We start from the raw sequence: 16,084 nt of genomic DNA, 5'->3' as shown, positions 1-16,084 counted from the left end.
GCACAAAGTAAATCCACCTTCAAGAAAACAATAAAAGTACATCTACTGGATCGACCATATGACTGGGGAGATACTAGTATTACTCGAAATTCTACTGAATGTTAAATGTATTACCTGTCAGCTTTTTAATTCTCTAATGTCTACTTGTTAAATGATTGTTATGTCTTTTTTGTAAATGGTAATCGTTTGCAATCTCTTTTTAGTTCTGTGTTGGGACCCCAGGAAGATTTGCTGACATTATGGCATCAGCTAATATGGATCCTAATAAAGTTATGTTCTTCAAAAATAAATGGATATACAGTGAGGGAAAAAAGTACTTGATCCCCTGCTGATTTTGTACGTTTGCCCACTGACAAAGAAATGATCAGTCTATAATTGTGATGGTAGATTTATTTGAACAGTGAGAGACAGAATAACAACAACAAAAAATCCAGAAAAACACATGTCAAAAATTTTATAAATTGATTTGCATTTTAATGAGGGAAATAATTATTTGACCCCCCCCTCAATCAGAAAGATTTCTGGCTCCGAGGTGTCTTTTATACAGGTAACGAGCTGAGATAAGGAGCACACTTTTAAAGGAAGTGCTCCTAATCTCAGCTTGTTACCTGTATAAAAGACACCGGTCCACAGAAGCAATCAATCAATCAGATTCCAAACTCTCCACCATGGCCAAGACCAAAGAGCTCTCCAAGGATGTCAGGGACAAGATTGTAGACCTACACAAGGATGGAATGGGCTACAAGACCATCGCCAAGCAGCTTGGTGAGAAGGTGACAACAGTTGGTGTGATTATTCGCAAATGGAAGAAACACAATAACTGTCAATCTCCCTCGGCCTGGGGCTCCATGCAAGATCTCACCTCGTGGAGTTGCAATGATCATGAGAACGGTGAGGAATCAGCCCTCAACTACACAGGAGGATCTTGTCAATGGGGTACAACTTCACCGCATCAAAAGGATGATGGACAGGGCCATGTACCATCAAATCTTGGGTGAGAACCTCTTTCCCTCAGCCAGGGCATTGAAAATGGGTCATGGATGGGTATTCCAGCATGACAATGACCCAAAACACACAGCCAAGGCAACAAAGGAATGGCTCAAGAAGAAGCACAATAAGGTCCTGGAGTGTCCTAGCCAGTCTCCAGACCTTAATACCATAGAAAATCTGTGGAGGGAACTGAAGGTTCGAGTTGCCAAATGTCAGCCTCGAAACCTTAATGGCTTGGAGAAGATCTGCAAAGAGGAGTGGGACAAAATCCCTCCTGAGATGTGTGCAAACCTGGTGGCCAACTACAAGAAACATCTGACCTCTGATTGCCAACAAGGGTTTTGCCACCAAGTACTAAGTCATATTTTGCAGAGGGGTCAAATACTTATTTCCCTCATTCAAATGCAAATCAATTTATAACATTTTTGATATGTGTTTTTCTGGATTTCTTTGTCAGTGGGCAAACGTACAAAATCAGCAGGGGATCAAATACTTTTTTCCCCTCACTGTATGTATCATCCATTTCAAAGTACAAAAATGGATAAACGGTGCCTTCAGAAAGTATTCATACCCATTGACTTATTGTTACAGCCTGAATTCCAAATTTATTAAAATGTATTTTTTGAACTTTTTGCATATGTATTGAAAATGAAATACTGAAATATCTAAAATTTACATACACCCACCGTTCAAAAGTTTGGGGTCACTTAGAAACGTCCTTTTGTCCATTAAAATAACATTCAAATGGATCAGAAATACAGTGTAGACGTTGTTGTTGTAAATGACTATTGTAGATGGGAACGGCAGGTTTTTAATGGAATATCTACATTGGCGTACAGAGGCCCATTTTCAGCGGCCCATGTTCCAATGGCACGTTGTGTTAGCTAATCCAAGATTATCATTTAAAAAAAGGCTAATTGATCATTAGAAAACCCTTTTGCAATTATGTTAGCAGAGCTGAAAACTGTTGTTCTGATTAAAAAGTAATAAAACTGGCCTTCTTTAGACTAATTGAGTATCTGGAGCATCAGCATTTGTGGGTTTGATTACAGGCTCAAAAAGGCCAAAAACAAAGACCTTTCTTCTGAAACTCATCAGTCTATTCTTGTTCTGACAAATGAAGGCTATTCCATGCAAGAAATTGCCAAGAAACTGAAGATCTCGTACAGCGCTGTGTAGTACTCCCTTCACAGAACAGCGCAAACTGGCTCTAAGCAGAATAGAAAGAGGAGTGGGAGGCCCCGGGGCACAACTGAGCAAGAGGATAAGTACATTGGTGTCTAGTTTGAGAAACAGACGCCTCACAATTCCTCAACTGGCAGCTTCATTAATAAATAGTACCCGCAAAACATCAGTCTCAACGTCAACAGTGAAGAGGCGACTCCAGGATAATGGCGTTCGAGGCCATTCTCTGTCCAGTGTCTGTGTTCTTTTGCCCATCTTCTTTTTATTGAACAGTCTGAGATATGGCTTTTTCTTTGCAACGCTGCCTAGAGTTTTCTTTAAAAAACAAGTACATTTCTAAGTGACCCCAAACTTTTAGCGTACACTACCGGTCAAATGTTTTAGAACACCTACTCATTCAAGGGTTTTTCTTTACTTTTACTATTTTCTACATTGTAGAATAATAGTGAAGACATCAAAACTATGAAATAACACATATGGAATCATGTAGTTACCAAAACAAAGTGTTAAACAAATCAATATATTTTAGAGTCTTCAAATAGCCACCCTTTGCCTTGATGACAGTTTTGCACACGCTTGGCATTCTCTCAACCATCTTCATGCGGTAGTCACCTGGAATGCATTTCAATTAACAGGTGTGCCTTGTTAATGGAAGACCCAGAGTTCTCTGCTGCAGAGAATAAGTTCATTAGTTACCAGCCTCAGAAATTGCAGCCCAAATAAATGATTCAGTGTTCAAGTAACAGACACATCTCAACATCAACTGTTCCGAGGAGACTGTGAAATCAGGTCCTCATGGTCAAATTGCTGCAAAGAAACCACTACTAAAAGACACCAATAAGAAGAAGAGAGACTTGGGCCAAGAAACACGAGCAATGGACATTAGACCGGTGGAAATGTGGTCCTTTGGTCTGTAGTCTAAATTGTAGATTTTTTGTTCCAACCGCAGTGTTGTGTGGGTGAACGGATAATCTCCGCATGTGTATTTCCCACCATAAAGCATGGAGGAGGAGGTGTTATGGTGTGGGGGTGATTTGCTGGTGACACTGTCGGTGATTTATTTAGAATTCAAGGCACACTAAACCACCCTGGCTAACACAGCATTCTGCAGTGAAACGCCATCCCATCTGGTTTGCGCTTAGTGGGACTATCATTTGTTTTTCAACAGGACAATGACCCAACACACCTCCAGGCTGTGTAAGGGCTGTTTGAACAAGAAGGAGGGCGATGGAGTGCTGCATCTGTTATTTTAATAAATTACCAAAAATGTATAAAAAGAAAACTGGTTTTGCTTTGTCATTATGGGGTATTGTGTTTAGAACAAAAATATTGAAACAATTCTAGAATAAGACTAAAGTAACAAAATGTGGAAAAGGTGACGGCGTCTGAATACGTTCCGAAGGCACTGTATACGCCTCATCACAATTCTCTCTCAGCGATCTACAGACCGTTCCTTGGAATTCATGGTATAGTTTCTGCTCTGACATACTGTACACTGTCACCTGTGGGCCCTTATATAGACAGGTGTTTCTTTCTAAAAAATCATGTCCAAACAATTGAAATTGGCCAGAGTCCAATCAAGTCGGCATTTTCAATAAACATGACAAAAAAAAAACAAAAAAAAATACATTTTGAATTCCGGCCGCAGCACAACATGTGGAATAAGGTATGAATACTTTCTGAAGATATCCGCAAAAGCAGATTGCCCCCTTTAAATAATATAAAATTGAATCGTGAGCTTAAGATAGTGTACTGGACGGAGGAGAAAACATATATGAAATGGTAGTGAGTTTAAAGCCCTCTAGACATTATATTGCTGTGAGCATTGGTGCAGCACTGAGCATGACTATCACTTTGCAGCCAACATAAAAAGGTTTCGATAACTGGTGCTCCGACCATCATTTCGCAGGGAACGATGGGCTCCAGAGAAGCGATGGTGCAGTGGTGCATTTCAGGGGTGTCGGTCTTATCTTTTCAAGCCAGAGAGGGAAGAGAAAGAGAGCAGCCGTTTGGTATCTCTCACCCTTTGGCTTTTGTCACCGCTGTGCAGAGAGCCGAACCAAAAATGACATGTCCAGTCTCCAAGTGCCCACGGTCAACTTCCTCTCCCTGTCTCAGTGTCACTTCCTTGCTTCTCTGTTCCGAACCATGTCATTGTAGCTAGCAAGCCAGTGCTACCCATTACCCACTGCCTTGGGATCAGTTAGGATTAGCTACTGTAGACCGCATAACACCACATACCGACCGGTGGCCACTTTGTGGGTGGTTGGTAAATGCTGATTCCAGATCAGCTGGAAAGCTATCACTGGACTGTCCATTACCCACGGTCCTAGGATCAATTAGCTTCACCCACATCACCTCAGATACTGACAGGTAACCACTGTGAGAGGTTAGTGGAGGCTGATTCCAGGTCAGATGGTAAGCCATAGCACCTCAGAAAACACATTGAATCCTGTTGCTACATTTGCCTTATCAAAAGGTGCTTCACCGAGGTAAGCTCGCTCTGAGTTTTCCCTCATGCGCAGGTTCACGCGTAAGACGCCACACCTGCAAAATGTGAAATCCACTGCTGATGAAGTCACAAGGCTTATTTTAAGTAACGCATGTTCTAATTTCACAAAAACAGCGAGGGACATGTGATCTTTCACACAGGTATCACACATTACTGTAGGCTTTTCCTGGCAGCTGCTGTTTTTCGAATTACCTCGTACCCCTGCACATCGACTTGGTACTGGTACTCCCTGTATAGGGCAGCAGGAAGCCTAGCGGTTAAGAATGTTGGGCCAGTAACCCAAAAGGTCGCTGGTTTGAATCCCCAAGCCAACTAGGTGAAAAAAAATCTGCCGATGTGCCCTTGATCAAGGACCGTAACCTTACTTGCGCCTGTAAGTCGATTTGGATAAAACTTCTGCAAAAAATACTGAGTGTACAAAACATTAGGAACACTTTCCATGACACTGACCAGGTGAAAGCTATGAGCCCTTATTCATGTCACCAGTTAAATCCACTTCAAATCAGTGTAGATTTTTCAAGCCTTGAAACAATTGAGACATGGATTGCGAAATGTGTACCATGTGTACCATTCAAAGGGAGAATGGGGAAGACAAAGTAGTTAAGTGCTTTTGAACGGGGTATGGTAGTAGGTGCCAGGCGCACCGGTTAGTGTGTCTGCTGGGTTTTTCACGCTCCACAGTTTCCCGCGTGTATCTAGAAAAGTCCACCACCCAAAGGACAACTTGACAACTGTGGGAAGCATTGAAGTCACCATGGGCCAGGAACTCTTGACACCTTGTGGAGACCGTTCCCCGACAAATTGAGGCTGTTCTAAGGGCCAAAGGGGTGCAACTCAATATTAGGAAGGTGTTCCTAATGTTTTGTACACTCAGTGTATATAGCCATGTTATTTTTACTCGTTATTGGTTTTCACTGTGTATTTATTCCTCGTGTCACCATATATTTACTGCATTGTTGGAAAAGGACCCGAAAGTAAGCATTTCACTGTTCGTCTACACCTGTTGTAGCATGTTACAAAGCATGTTACAAATAAAATGTTACTTGATTTTGATTTGAGCTCTCAGGTGCTGTGACATCTGACAGCAAAACTTGCCACACAGACACAAATGTGACCGTTTCTGATGAGAAACTGAGAGAACATTCAGGAGGCGACGAACTAGTCAACCAGTGAGCAAATCCTGTCCATCTGTCCATCCCGCTGAGAGACTGACCTGGAGAAAAGACGCTTTAGGCCATTTATCTGACAATCTATGTCAATCCATTCAGCCTGAGTGGCGCGGGAAAGGTGAGAGAGCAGAGCAGCTAGGCTCCAGGGCGGTCCACACAGGGCTCAATGAAAGGCCCCCTGCGGCCGTCCACAGCCCTGCCGGTCCATTAATACTGGCCAGAGTCATTAGTGGCCTGTCGATATATTGTAGGCAGGCAAGCTGCCGGCAGACCCGAACTTAGTAGACTGTCAAGCATTTCTGCTAGCCCTGCCATCCTCTGGCTAAGGTCCCAAACCCAAAGGTAAACAACGAGCTACAGGTCATGTGGGCGAGACACTTATTGGCGAGTCAAGGAAAATTATTTCAAATATTCCCGGCATTCCAGTGCAATTTTATGGTCTACTTAGTATAAACAATGACATTCCACAAGTAATGCCATGGGAGAATGTGTTAGGCTGTTTATTTTACAGTTTTTGTATCTCAGTTTCAATATAATTTGTAATTCATTTCTAATTTGGCATGGAATTTTTTACATGCCTGGGAATTCTGACATGCCTGTCTTCCATTCATAGCGGGGGATAAAGGGTCTTTTCTAATGAAGAAAATAATTAGCATAGACGGTGACCTACAAAATCCATAACAATTCACATTCTCTAACACATAGGTCTCGTGAGGAAAGAAGTTCAATCTCAGTCACTGTTCAAAACAACCTGGAACTAATCGAATAATATGCAAACACATTTTTTTGTGCGTGTCAGCTCTACCTGATTACACAATTTTGAAAAACTACATTCCATTACTTTAAAAAAATAAAAAGAGGTCTAGTTCAATCGTTATGCGCCCTGGTGCATTATTTAGCATTCAGCCTGTGTGCCCCGCCAAAAACAATTGCTATCCTTCCACCTTGTCAGTTGACACCCAAAGATTGTAGATTGTCTGAGGTAATTGTTTGTTGCTTGTCATTCACAATGTCTAACCTTTCAAAGCCTTTACATGCCAGCAGACTTGAGGTAGGTTGACTTTCGGAAACTATTATTCCACACCATGTACAGCAGGGATCATCAGCTAGATTCAGCCACGGGGCAATTTTTTGTTGAGCGGATGGTCGTGGGCCAGACCATAATGAATTACAAATCATTTGCAGACTGCAAAAAGACCAAAGAGATCAATTATGTTATAGTCAAATATTCTAAAACCTTGCTTGCGTTTGCATATGATCACATGAGTCTTTCTATTTTGGGGCCAAATTGGAGAACCCTGGGGCAAGTTGGAGAACCCTGATGTTCAGAGATCTTCAAAAAGGTTATTTTTTCCACTACCGTTCCCTTAACTGAAACTATGCCATTCATGCCACAATCGCCTGCATTAGATCAACAAGGTTAAAAGGTCCGAATGAAGAAAGGGTTTGACAGAGTCCCGCAAAGAGGCATGGTCAAGGCGACAGACGAGGACCTAAAGTGGCCTCAGGAGGACCATAAACGATCTCTCTCAGACTACAGTCAAGGATGTTGTGGCAATGTAGTACCACAGGTTTGTCTGAATAAGACACATTATTTAAGTCCATCAATATCATTTGGAACTGTAGCCAACATTAAAAATAACACCATCCAGCCCACTTGTTGTAAACAACTCATTCAGGGAACCCATCAATGCATCTACTTGAGAAACTGCTCATTGTCATCAGTAGTCTTGGCATGATGGTTACGCTACGTTATTATAGCATCGTTACACATCAATAACCCTATGATATCTCTAGCACTCTGAGTAATTACACTGGTCTAGATAGGGATGTTGTGGAACAATGTGATAAATGTAACATAAAGAACAGACAGTTCTCTGTGTAATACAGTGGCGGTTGGTGCCGTTTAAGATGAGGGAGGGTGATTATTTTTTTATGAGCATGGCCTTATTACTATTACAGCATATTGGATGACTTTTCATACTCCATTCACCCAGCTCAATGTAACATTGATAGGTTTAGGCTATTACATGACTCTCATTTTCCCTGTGCCCATCATGAGGTCGCTACAAACTAGCCCAACGTAGGTGCTCAGGTCGAGAGAATTTTGAGTAATAATGGTGACAGTGACACATTCAATACCACCATGCACAGTCTTGCCTGCATCTAGCTGATCTACGGTGTAATCATTAGTCAAAAGGTTGCAAACAAGAGTTTCTATTGGACAAATTCAGGTATGTTTATCCCCGTTTTGTTCGCTACCGTTCAAGAAACATTTTTTTTTTCCCCAACAAAAGAATCGGCACAATGAATACACCGCTGATCACACACAAACAGTTCACTTTCATACCAGACACACACAAACAGCTCGTTGTGTAATATCTATAGATAATTCCTTCTCTCATCTGTGCTCTCCTCCTCTCACCTTTTCCCTTCGCTTGTGGACTTCAGTGCAGAACACATCCACTGGTCTGTGACCAGGCGAAAATTAAGCTTTTAAGCCAAATCTTCATACCATGACTGCTACACACAGCCTACATCGTTGTCGGGTTATAGTCAACATAGGCATAGCTACTAGAACTAAGGCGTTAGTAAACCCGCTACAATCATGCAGAACAGTGTGGTCAGCAACAATCAGTTTAGCAGTTACACCAGCGAGCCCAGGTGGCTATTAATGAATAAAGCCAAAAGCTTACCTTTACTTGGGAGAGTTCCAGTGTCGAACAGCCATAGCCAGCTAGCTAACATAGCATCCCTCTCGGTTAGAGCCGGGTGTTTGAGTAGGCTAAACGATCTAGCTGAATTTGACACTAGCTAAGTAAGTGAAAGTGAAAAGAATATATACTATGAAATATAGCTAGCTCTCTCTCCCTCTCTTGTTCAAAACTGTTCAACTAGTATTTCTCTCGGAGTCGACTACTCACCACATGTAATGCACTGCAGTGCTAGTTAGCTGTAGCTTTCAGTACTCGATTCATTCTCTGATCCTTTGATTGGGTGAACAACATGCCAGTTCATACAGCAAGAGGTCTGATCGGTTGGAGGACGTCCTCTGGAAGTCGTCATAATTACTGTGTAAGTCTATGGAAGGAGGTGAGAACCATGAGCCTCCTAGGTTTTGTATTGAAGTCCATGTACCCAGAGGAGGACGGAAGCTAGCTGTCCTCTGGCTAAACCATGGTGCTACCATGCAGAGTGCTGCTGAGGCTACTGTAGAGCTTCATTGCAAAACGGTGTGTTTTAATAAATTATTTGGTCACGTGAATATATTTAGTTTAATCTAAAAAGGAAAACTTTTTGTTTCACTATTTTGTTTTTCTGAAATTCACTGAGGATGATCCTTCTCTCCTTCCTCCGAGGACCCTCCACCGGTGTAGTAATGAGAATCGTTTCAGTTCTATATCGAGGCAGACCTAATAACCGCAAGGGCTAAAGCAAAACATTGTCGATATGCATGCTACATACACAATCAAATTCACAGACGGACCACTACGCTGTCGGAACGTCACACACAAGACTCAAATCATATTTAGAAATCCATCATACTTTAATAACACCAGAATACAAAAATAAATGTGACAGGACAAACTGGAACGAAACACCCACAATGTCAGATGGCGATACAGAGAACATTGTTATACTAGCAGCTTGTAGTGAGAGACAAACATCTGGGAATATAGGAGCATTTTAATATTAGTCATATTCTCCAGGTCATAATCCTGTCAATATTGTGCTCAAGAAAAAAAAAATTAAATAAAAAAAAACCCCACTGTAGAATTTAGCCGAATAAATTGAATATCTTATTATGCTAGCAACTGGGCTAACATGACCACATCAATTAGTCATGCTTGTTGCACGTTATGTACGATTTATTTATACTATGTACACGAGAGACACGGGGAATACTGCATGTGGTGGAATTGTGAATTTAAGGCTTTGTTTGGTTGTCTTGAGATTAGAGTCGAGCGTGAATTGTAGGCTGTCGTGACCCATTAGGCTTTTTAAAATGACCACCACCACTGCCCTTAGACAGGGAGAGTAATTTCATCCCAGAAACGTAGCTTTTTATTCCATGTGAAATTGGTGAAATTGGTGCTGGGTTTACTTCTTAAAAACAGGGAAATGGGGAATTAAAGGTTAAGCCTCTGTAGAGAGAGATGTTCTCTCTCTCTGTTCATCTTAATAGCAAGATGGAGAATGATGATGGAGCCCAACGAGGAACAATCTTGCCCCTGCTAATGGGAGGCATTGCACTCAAGGTGTGTGTCAGGTCGGGGAAATATATTTGTGTGTGTGTGTGTTTGTGTGTGTTTGCGCGCATTCTATGGGTGAAACAGATCTTGAGAGAGGGTGATTATATGCTCTCATGTGAGTTTATCTGTGGAAGAAAGAGAGAGAGAGAGAGAGAGAGAGAGAGAGAGAGTGTTTGTGTGGAGAAGATGGTGAGAGCAGCTTAGAGTTCAAGGCCCTCGATAATATAATGGACCTCTATGTACCAGTAGGCTACAAGATACATGCATTGACACACATGTAATTACAGTAAGGTCATTTGTATTCATTGGTTATTTTGCAACCAATTCCCATAATAGTAGTCTGTGTTAATGGACCAATTTACCATAATCTACACAGCACTTCTAAATAACATTTCTTATCGGAAGCCTCGAAGATAAATACACACTTACTTCATTAAATGGATTTTTTTACATCAACAAATACACAACCAAACACTTCACATGAGACTGTTAAAATGCTTATATCCATTCGCACAAAACATCATCAGGAAAACAAACCGTTAATTTGGACACAGTGGTGATGATCTGATAATGTGATATGAATCTGTGATAAAAAAGGCAAAGGAGGAGTCGTCGAACACAATATTTTCAGAGCAGCGGCCCGGATACCAATACCCAATCAAGTTTTCATCTGTCAAGGGGTGGCACAGGAGACCACTCCAAAGGCCCTTTGAGTCACTCCAGCTCCGCCAATGAAATATTCATGTCCATGCGGGTCCTCGTGCTAAGCAGTTTCCTATCACCGTCCCCCAACCCCTTCATCAGTGAGGTTACTGTGCATGAAATGAGTGATGAATGACTCCGAGATAAAATCAGGATAGGTTTAGCAATCCATATGTATGAAATTATGCAAAAACAACTCCTGCATAATATTGAGCTATTACGCGGTGAATCAGCCTGTGGGATATACACACACACACACACACAACTCAAAATATACTCGCCGAAACAAATCTGTTCAATCACGCTACACACACCCTTGCACAATTGACACACTCGTCAGCATACCCACGCGCGGCCGCTGCTTTAAAGTGTACGCCGCTAATCCGACAGTGGAACATACTGCGGGTGGGGTTAGCTCCTTACCCTCGTTCCAGGTCTGGCAGAGAGTCAAATTCGGTCCACTCAGAACTCGAAAACACATATGCCGGTCAGGCTTAGAACTAATGGGCCTTGCACATGGTCAGAAATACCCCCACACACAGTCACAGGCATATTTAATGTGTTACTGCCCCCTTAGAAGGCCAGAAGAGATTACACAGAGACGCAGCAAAAAAATGACAAATATAAATACTCTACTAAGTATTCCGCCCTGCTAAAAAAAAAGAGAGAATATTTCTAAGACTAAGTAGATAATTGATCATAGACAGTCTACCTCATACCACCTCATAATTCCTACTGTATTCGGGAGCAAAATATCGTAATTTCAGCCTTATGTGCAGCTTGGTTTAACTGGATTAAATCGCACAAATACTCAATACCAGCCTCTCTCTCTATCCCTCCGCACAAGGTAACGCGCAACACTTTTATGCTTCTTCCACTCCTGAATTAAACATGCGGGGAAGGAACAGCTTGTTCTGGTAAAAACAGAGAGGGAAATATTCCGCCTCTGCCTCTGATCCTCGAGCGTCGGCAGCGAAACATCTCGTTGCCATTAAAAAAACGGCGCATTGATCGACTTGCCGGGGAAATGGAGGGTGCTCCCGTCTAATTGGTCAAACTGACAGGCAGAGCAGGAGGCCCAGTTAGAGATGGGTGTGCCTGTCCATCTGTCAGTGGGTCTGTTATCTGTCCCTAGGCAAACTAGACAAGCTGGTTTTGGACCCTAAGCATGGTAGGCTAGCACACCTCGGACGGTGCCAGCTGACCCGCTGACCTCTGCTTAGCGGTGAAATTCCACCAACATGAACAGAGCCAACATTCAGGTGGAATTTTTTTTTTTTACGGATCTGGTCGCTCCACTTCTCTCGTTCAAACCCCACCCCCAGCTTGGTCTACCATGTCGCTGGTCTCCCAAATGTAAAAGAAAATAATCACAAAGCCATTAGAAAGAAGGAAAAGTGCATTGAAAATAAAGTTGGAAACTAAGTTGGTGGGACGAACCTCTGCCTAATAGTCATTAAAGCCAAACGTACTTCAACGAGGCCCTTAAGGCCCAAACATCTTGACAATACAAAGACCATTACATAACGCCGTGTATGAATGCCTGTGATGATGCACATTAAGCAAGTCACAGCTTTGTTCCTTGCCCTCCACACCGCGGTTCACCGGAGGACATCTTGAAGCTGTAGCAGTGGTTATAGAACTAGTGTGACCATCTACAAATAAGTCTAAAGTTTTCCCATGAAGGTGACATTGAACGGTACGTTTCCTTACCAAGAAAAAGTATTTACGGTGTTCGCAGTTCCGTGGATTAGTTGGCTACTAAATGCGGTCACCCGGTCACGTTTCACTTGCTAAGCTGAAATGGAGCGGTAAGCAGCATTGAAGAGGAGATACAGCGTTTGATTTTTGGGGTAGACTGACTGACTGACTTCGAGACGTCTAGTCATTCAGCAGCGCCCTCAAGTCATCACTGCTTGTCCATCAGTTACAGAACAGTTTCAACTCCTTGTTTTGTTTCTGTGGTGGTTTCTTTTAATAGAAAATAATCATAAGCGAAGCATGTCTCTAGAGTAAGCAGGGGAAGGGTGGTTGATGGGATCATTCCAGACAGGTGGTTGGAGGTTGGTGGTGAACTCTCCTCCCTGTCCTCAGCTCTCCCTCCTGGACCCTGTTGGTTGACCGTCCCTCTCTAGACGTAGATGGCAGTCCGGGAGATGACCGACCCGTCCCGCTGTGACTCCATGTCGTCATCCAGGTAAATGCTGACCCCTCCCATCTCGTCGTCGCGCCGGTGGATGTGATAGGCTGGCGCCATGCCCACACTGAAGCTGTCGTAGCGCTCCTCTTCCTCCTCCAGGCTGCCGTCGAGTGCGTCGAACTTCCTGCGCTCCGCCTCATCCATTTCGCTGCTCAGCAGGATGTCGTGGGCGGTGGGGTTGGAGCCTGGCGGGCTGTGGAAGTCGTTAACCTTGGCCAGTGCTCCGGGGTCACTCTCGCGGTACGTATAGATGGGCCCATTGATGTTGAGCCCAGTGCCTCCATTCTTGTTGCCAGCTCCGCCGAAGAGGCGGGCTTTGTTCCCGTAGGCCCCTGGCTCTCCGTTGCCGGGGTAGCCGCGCCGTTGCCGGCGACTGCGGGTCACCAGGACGGCAATCAGCGCGCTGACCAGCAGAAGGGCCAGCAGGCTGCCGATGATAGCCCCCGCCACCACGCCCGCGTTGGACGGGTCCACTATGGCCTCTGCAGAGGGGGGAGGAGGGGAGCAAAAGGTAGAGGGAGAGAAAGAAATGGAGGGAGGAAAGGGAGGAGGGTTGGTTGGTTTTTAATGGGCCTCTTTCCATAGGAGTAGTACTGTTGTTCTGGTGCTCTCCTGGTGAGATGCGGTCAGTGAGGTGGTGGTGTCTCGATCAGTGTTGTAGCGATTTGACTGGGATTGATTCCTCCCCTTTAGCTGCAGTTTTTTTGCAGCCCCCCGTTGCCCATTTCTACGGTCCTACGGTTGGTGTGAGCCAAGTTTGAGCCGGTCCAACTCTTGTTTCGGTAGAGAAACCAAAAAAATGAGGAACACATTTTGTGACACACGATGTGACGAATCCCGGGTCTGAGATTTTGACCGAGGCGTACATCGGGCACAACAACGCAGGGACAAGAGAGAGGGACAGGGACAGAGATAGGGAAGTGAAAAGGGAAATGACTGGCACTGTGGTCATGCATGATGAAATACATCAACATACTGCTGCCCCCCCACCCCCCCAGCACCAAATGGGTCAGTTAGTTTAACCCCAGGCTATGAGCGCTCCCCCACTGTAAACCAGGAACTAGTCCAATGGAGGAAGTCAACTCAGAGCCACATAACGCTATAAGAGGCTGAAGCCCACCTGCAGTTTGATCCATTCCAAACTCCGACCTCATACAGGGCAGCTTGGAATGCCCTGCCAAGACAGAGGGCTTAGGAGATGCTTGGCCTTGATGTCTATATCTAATTCTGGGTATGGGGAGGCGAAAGCATCAAAGCCATGGCACAGGGAGAAATAGGACAGGGGTAGTTGGGAGTCGGGACTAAATCAACCGGAAAGGGGTCAAAATGATCACATCGAGCTTATATCACCGCCTATATTACTGTCGCGACAGAGAGATTAGGGGAAGAGGAGCACAACAGCAGATACCACCTGAACAATCTTTTCCTGTTTCGGAGAATCACAAAATGGCAAACAGGAAAGAGATTCTCCAAACAGGAAAGAGGCAGGGAAAATAGCATGGATGTGGGATGATATTGAAAATAATGATGAGTACGATTTCAGGTTCTAGCTGTACAGTACAGGTAAAGTACCCATATGTATAGAACTGTATATATCCAATAATAACCTACGGTTGACACAGTCTTGGTGCACTTAACTCTTGTCTATTAAAATCCCTCCAGGTAATGTGTGGAGCGTGAATGTACAGAGTCCTGCTGCGTGTGTGAACTCTGTCAATGGGGGGGAGGGGGGGGGTCAGAGCACCTTCCAACCTCTGCATGCACATTCACCTCAAATCTCCTGTCCCATCAACCCCAAATTCTCCCTTTCGCTGAAAGTCTCCTGTGTTTCCATGACAATCTCAATCATTTCACATTCAAGGAGACGACTCGGAAGCGCGCCAGGCATTTCCTCAATCACTCCAATTCCCTCGCTTTCTTTTCAGCCATACAGGAGCGGACACAAAGTCTCTCACACGCAAAATGTATTTTCTACTCCTCCATTTTAGTCCACAGCCAATTTAATCCCCGGTCTCTCTTCGGATATTGAGTTTCTAAATGATTTATTTCTGAGAACGCCAGGCAGATGTGCTGAAACTAAAGCAGAGAAAAGATGCCTTACTGAATGACAGCCACTACCTCACCCTCGTTTCATCTGGAACCTTTACGTGTCCTTTCAGTAGTACATTCTCTCTCTCTCACACACACACACACACACACACACACGTCTCTGCCTCGCTCTCACACACACACTGTGTTGTCTCTTTAATTCTCTCTCACACACGTCTCTGCCTCGCTCACGCACACACACACACAGCAGTCTCTGCCTCGCTCACACACACACACTGTGTTGTCTCTTTAATTCTCTTTTTCACACCACACACACACACACACACACACACACACACACAGCTGTCTCTTCTCTGAATTTAATTGAGCTGCTCCCTCGCCCCCCTACAGAGGTGAGGAACGCTAGGAGGTATCCCCCCCCCCTCGGTGACATCCCCCCTTAGTCACTCTGCTTCCTCATCCACCACGCCTTCTTACCAGCTGCAGTCTCTATGCAGCAGTAAGACTGTATTCACCCAGTTGGCAAGTACTCTTAAATGGACTTGCTGGCTGCTTTTAGGATGTGTCGATACACACAACAAGGGAAGGGTGAACTAGTGTAGCTCCGAGAGGGCCCCTCCCACTCAGACACACCACCACAACGTCAGCTCGGAGGAAATGAGCCTCTGCTAGGAGTTACTGAAAAGAAATGACTGCATCGTAAAAACAAAGATGCTGTGAGCAGAGATGGGTGAATCTGGATCGGGTATTGATTCTCACCGTGCCTGGTGGTATGTGGCTAGATGTAAACGCACCGCAAAAGGCTAAAACACCCTGTTAATGTGTATACTCTGCATACTGGATAATATAAACCTTCAGCAGTCCGTCAAATATTATGGGGTTACCGTCTAAACACATCTGATTGGTTTAGCTTAAAGCTTATTTTTTTACATTTAATTTGAACATTTATTTAACTAGGCAAGTCAGTTAAGAACAAATTCTTATTTACAATGACGGACTACACTGGCCAAAACCGGACACCGCT

General features: G+C 44.0%; 1 protein-coding gene across 2 annotated transcripts in view; it reads right to left on the bottom strand.

The window, feature by feature from the left end:
• LOC139392233 (poliovirus receptor-like) overlaps positions 1–16,084 on the bottom strand; it is an 80,356-nt gene that overhangs the window by 32,514 nt on the left and 31,758 nt on the right. Inside the window, exon 7 of one of the 2 annotated variants that reach the window (XM_071140071.1) lies at positions 9,385–13,493. The exons of the other annotated variant lie outside the window; for it this stretch is intronic. Within the exon in view, the coding sequence (XP_070996172.1) occupies positions 12,943–13,493 (551 nt within the window). The 3' untranslated portion in view covers positions 9,385–12,942. Of the gene's footprint in view, positions 1–9,384; positions 13,494–16,084 lie in introns of those variants that run through there. 2 annotated transcript variants of the gene reach the window in all.

The sequence above is a fragment of the Oncorhynchus clarkii genome, chromosome 32 (genome assembly GCF_045791955.1).
Source record: "Oncorhynchus clarkii lewisi isolate Uvic-CL-2024 chromosome 32, UVic_Ocla_1.0, whole genome shotgun sequence".
Taxonomy (NCBI): domain Eukaryota; kingdom Metazoa; phylum Chordata; class Actinopteri; order Salmoniformes; family Salmonidae; genus Oncorhynchus; species Oncorhynchus clarkii.
Note: the sequence above shows the minus strand (reverse complement) of the source record. Positions and strands in the feature narration are given on the sequence as shown.